This window comes from Entelurus aequoreus, linkage group LG07 (assembly GCF_033978785.1).
Source record: "Entelurus aequoreus isolate RoL-2023_Sb linkage group LG07, RoL_Eaeq_v1.1, whole genome shotgun sequence".
In the NCBI taxonomy this organism is placed as follows: Eukaryota; Metazoa; Chordata; class Actinopteri; order Syngnathiformes; family Syngnathidae; genus Entelurus; species Entelurus aequoreus.
In genome coordinates, this window is record NC_084737.1 from 82,274,779 (window position 1) to 82,280,044 (window position 5,266).

The 5,266-nt window shown below is 44.2% G+C and overlaps 1 protein-coding gene across 2 annotated transcripts in view; it reads right to left on the bottom strand.

Moving 5' to 3' along the window:
• klf15 (Kruppel like factor 15) overlaps positions 1–4,603 on the bottom strand; it is a 30,216-nt gene extending 25,613 nt beyond the window's left edge. The window contains exons 1-3 of one of the 2 annotated variants that reach the window (XM_062054638.1): positions 4,464–4,603; positions 3,773–3,889; positions 2,022–3,426 (exon numbers count right to left, since the gene is read on the bottom strand). In XM_062054638.1, the coding sequence (XP_061910622.1) occupies positions 2,022–3,340 (1,319 nt within the window). In that variant the 5' untranslated portion in view covers positions 3,341–3,426; positions 3,773–3,889; positions 4,464–4,603. Of the gene's footprint in view, positions 1–2,021; positions 3,681–3,772; positions 3,890–4,463 lie in introns of those variants that run through there. The other variant, XM_062054639.1, reaches the window with a different exon arrangement.
• Between the last annotated feature and the right edge of the window lie 663 nt (positions 4,604–5,266).

Sequence of the window (5,266 nt, forward strand, 5' to 3'; positions counted from 1 at the left end):
TATATATATATATATATATATATATATATATATATATATATATATATATATATATATATATATATATATATATATATAAATGTGTATACTTGTTAGGTCAGGTTAAAAAACATGGATGCTATGTCATCCCTACAAGCCTGTTTTGTGGGTTTCCCTGCTCTTCAGGGGATTTTATTGAAGCAGGTGTGGTTGTTACATATATATAGAGTATTATATTCCGCTCTACCCCAGTATTGAGCACTTTCTAGCGGATGAACCACAGTGACCTCGGCTATATATATATATATATATATATATATATATATATATATATATATATATATATATATATATATATATATATATATATATATATATATATATATATATATATATATATATATGTATATTTGTTAGGTAAGAAAAAAAACACGGAGGCTATTTCATCCCTACAAGCCTGTTTTGCGGGTTTACCTGCTCTTCAAGGGATTTCATTGAAGCATGTGTGGTTGTTACATATATATAGGGTACTATATTCCGCTCTACCCCAGTATTGACCTCGGCTACAAATATATATATAGGTCAGGAAAAAAACACAGAGGCTATTTCATCCCTACCAGCCTGTTTTGCGGGTTTCCCTGCTCTTCAGGAGATTTTGTTAACAAATAATCCATCCGTTCATCCATCCATTTCCTACCGTTTGTCCCGTTTGGGGTCGCGGGGGTGTTGGAGCCTATAATAAATAAAATCCCCTGAAGAGCAGGGACACCTGCGAAACAGGCTTGTAGGGATGAAATAGCCTCCGTGTTTTTTCCTGACCTAACGAATATTCCGCTCTACCCTGGTATTGAGTACTTTCTAAAGGATAAACCACAGTAATCTCGGTTATATACATATATATAAATATATATACATATATACTATTTTATTTATTTTTTATTTTATTTTATATTAATATTTTTTTTATGTATAAATGTTAGGTCAGGAAACAAACACATAGGCTATTTCATCCCTACAGGCCTGTTTTGCAGGTTTCCCTGCTCTACAGGGGATTTTGTTGATAAATAATACATCCGTCCATCCATCCATTTTCTACCGTTTGCCCCGTTTGGGGTAGCTTGGGTGTTAAAATCCCCTGAAGAGCAGGGAAACCTGCGAAACAGGCTTGTAGGGATGAAATAGCCTCCGTGTTTTTTCCTGACCTAAGGAATATTCCGCTCTACCCCGGTATTGAGTACTTTCTAACGGATAAACCACAGTAACCTTGGTTATATATATATATATATATATATATATATATATATATATATATATATATATATATATATATATATATATATATATATATATATATATATATATATATATATATATAAATATATATATTTATATATATATATATATATATATATATATATATATATATATATATATATATATATATATATATATATATATATATATATATATATATATATATATATATATATATATATATATATATATATATATAATATATATTATGTAAATAAAGATAAAGATCGACCGTTAATATGTTTTATTATCTTAGTATATTGTATTAAAGTGGACTCTGCACTGTGTACACAACATAAAATACATGTATATCTGAATAAGCATTTAACTATTACTACGAATGTTTATTTCCACACGTCCTACGTTTCGGCACATTACTCACTTCAAAAAGAAAGTTATCCTTATTGTTTATGTCGTTATTATTAATGAAGTTTTGGAGCTAAAATAGTTGATGTACTGTACTGCCATCTTGACGCCAGCTTGGGCCCTGAACCAGTGAACATTTAAGGTACCTCCAGGACCATGAATTGATTAACGTGGACCCCGACTTAAACAAGTTGAAAAACGTATTCGGGTGTTACCATTTAGTGGTCAATTGTACGGAATATGTACTGTACTGTGCAATCTACTAATAAAAGTTGCAATCAATCAAAGCCAGAACTTAAGCTCCTGTCCCCCTATTGGAGACCCAATGAACATGATAATAATAAGGAAGTGGCTTTGCTCACCTCCATCCACAGCCGGGCCACGTGCAGGCGAAAGGCTTCTCCCCCGTGTGCCTCCTCAGGTGGGCTTTGAGGTGACTGCTTTTGGTGTACATCTTATTACAGCCCGGAAAAGTGCACTTGTGCATTTTAATAAGGTCTGCCACGGCGCTCTTCTGGTACCTCTGACCACCGCTGAGGACCCCGGGGGCCGCCCCGCCGCCCAACCCGCCGTCCCCGAGCCCTGTGGGTTTGGCGGCGATGGGCACCGGCGCGATCCGTACAAACTTGGAGGACGTCTTGCTGGCCGAGGCAATGTTCGCCGGGGAAAGCAGCTGAGGCACCAAGGCAAAGGTTTGGCCCTGGATGTTGACCAGGAGTTGGGCGATCTTGATATCCGACGCACCGTTCTGGGGGTGAGCTTCCTGGGTTCGAGGGTCCGAGACGGCGCTGGCTTGAGCCTCTTGTTTGATCTGAATAGGCTGGATCTGCAGGATGACCGGCACACCGGAGGCGGCGCTGGCGCCTTCTCTGGACGCTGAAGGAGATCCACAGTCTTCCTGCTTGATCCCATCGCCACCGCTGCAGCTAGCATCAACTGTTAGGTCCACGTTGGCTGCATGTCGCGTCTGTTTGGTCTCTCGGTAAGAGGACGGCGGCGAAAGCGCTACTGGTACAGTCTGATCCGAGTTCTGCAACACCTCCCTCGGTATCGTCTTTGTGCTTTCGGCCTCCGAGTCCTCCGTCGTCGACGACATGGCCTCGTCGCTCCCCTCGTCCTCCTTCTCCATGGCCGCCATCATGTTCTCCTCCAGGAACTCTTCGATCTCCTCCAGGGTGGGCTGGAAGAGGAGCGCCGACGGATCCTGCAGCTCGTCCAGGAAAACCGGGAACTCGCAATAGTCCTCTTTGGCTTGATGCTGAAGGAGACCCATCCTCTGGTTCCTCTTGGACTCCCAAGCCAGGCCCATCGGCAAAAACGGGGCGGCGGGCGAGGACGAAGGCGGTAAGGACAGCGAGCCGGTGGAGGCGCTCATGCCCTGCGAGAGGAGGAGATCCAGCAGGCTGTCTTGACTCTCGCCCCCCGACGAGCCGGCGTGGGCGTGGGATTCCGGCGAGGACGACGACTCCGGGCTGGAGCACAGCGACGACCGGGGACTCGAGGACATGCTGAGGTCATCCTCGGAGAGCCCCGGCGAAGACGACGACACCTCTTGGTACGGGTGAAGGGGCCGGTAGACGCCGGCGTCGGTCACCACGACGCCCGGCGACAACCTCCCGCCGCCGTTGCGGCCATTGTAGTACAGGAAGGTCTCCTCACCAAGCGGCAAGTGATCCACCATTCCTGTGGGGATGGACGGCAGGTGGACTCTGCTCTGCTCTCAAGATCAACTCTGGAGGACTTGGCTAAATATTAATAATGGAAAACCTGCGGCGGAGCAAAACAGTTTGGTGGTTACGGGAATTCAGGAGGAAAAAAACAACATGTTGACAAGTAGAGAGTATTTTCTCTTTGAGGGTTAATGTTCTACAAAAGTCCAGCAAGCTTTTTCTTAGAAATGTGTAAGCTTGGGCCGACTGAGTGAGCGACTGTTTGGACTTCTGCTGCCCAGAAGTCTCTTTGAATAAAAGTGTATAAAGAAACCTCAGTCTTAGCTCCGTGTGTGTGTGTGTGTGCGTGTGTGTGTGTGTGTGTGTGTGTGTGTGTGTGTGTGTGTGTGTGTGTGTGTGTGTGTGTGTGTGTGTGTGTGGCAGCTGGTGTGGCGTTCACTGACCATATGGAATCAGGGCTTCCCCATTTTTTTCCCTCCCTTCCCCTTTTCTCTCTCTCTCCAGATGCTATGTGCGACGAAGCCACATGGTTCAAGGTGACGGAACGAAAGCGACCCAACCTGCGGTGAAACATAAACAAGACTTAAGTTGACCCGTTAAATATTCACACCATCTTAAATAAGAACAATGACACGTTTATGGCCGGGCCAATTTTGAGGCCGTAAAACACAGAAAATGGGGGTGGGCAGACATCAACGTGCGCCCTCTGGTGGCACATGTTGGAACAGCATTTGAAAAAGGTTCCCCACTGCACAAGTAAATAATACACATTTCTAGTATTACACATCACAAAATGAAACATGTTTACTTGGAGTCTTCAAACGGGGATGCATTATTTGGAATGAGTCTAGTTGTTGGCTGAGTGTTGAGTAAGTTGCCCTCTAGTAACCTCGGCGCTGCTGGAAGGTACAGTCCAACACATGCACATGTTTATGATGCACCATGAGGGGGAACAACGTCGATCCATAATGCTGAACGATATCACACTCCAACGCAATTTTGAAGACCTGGAATGCGTCCCGGAAAAAGTTGCAACCTTTGCAGGATTTGTGTCTCACTCTGCAATATGTGCTGTACACCACGTGTGTGTGTGTGTGTGTGCGTGTGCATGCGTGTGTGTGTGTGTTTTCTTACCTGTGTGTGTGTGTGCGTGAAGAATAAGAAGCTTTTCCCCTCTGCTGACTGCAGTGTGCTTCTTCCCTTCCAAGTCTTCCTCTCTGTGTGTGTGTGTAATGCTGAGATCGGCGGGGTGTGTGTGTGTGTGTGTGTGTGTGTGTGTGTGTGTGAGTGCATAGCACATTACTCCCTCTCTCTCTCACACACACACACACACACACACACATACACACACTTTCTCAGAGGGGCTGGCAGTTGAGTCACATGATCAAGCCCGTGGTTGTTTGTGGGCTCGGCTTATGAAGGCTCGCCTGCTTGCCGCCTGGCGATTGGCTGTGGGGGAAGAAAAAGGGAGGCCGCGGTGAGGGAATGGGCCTCAATGGAGAGGAGCACAAAAACACGTCAACGTCACACTTGTTGTTGTTTTTCTGGCCATTTCCATTCATGTGAGTAGATGTACAGTCGCGGTCAAAGGTGGACATACACTCGTAAAGATCATCCTGTCATGGCTGCCTTGAGTTTACAATCAATTCTACAACTCTTATGTTTTTGTGATGTAGTGATTGGAGCACATACTTGTTGCTCACAAAAAAAAAAGTTCATGAAGTTTGCTTCTTTTATGAATTTATTATGGCTCTACTGAAAATGTGAGGGTCAAAAGTATACATACAGCAATGTTAATATTTGCTTACATGTCCCTTGGCAAGTTGACCTGCAATAAGGCGCTTTTGGTAGCCATCCACAAGCTTCTGCTTGACCACTTGACCACTCCTCTTGACAAAAGTGGTGCAGTTCAGCTAAATGTGTTGTTTTTTCTGACA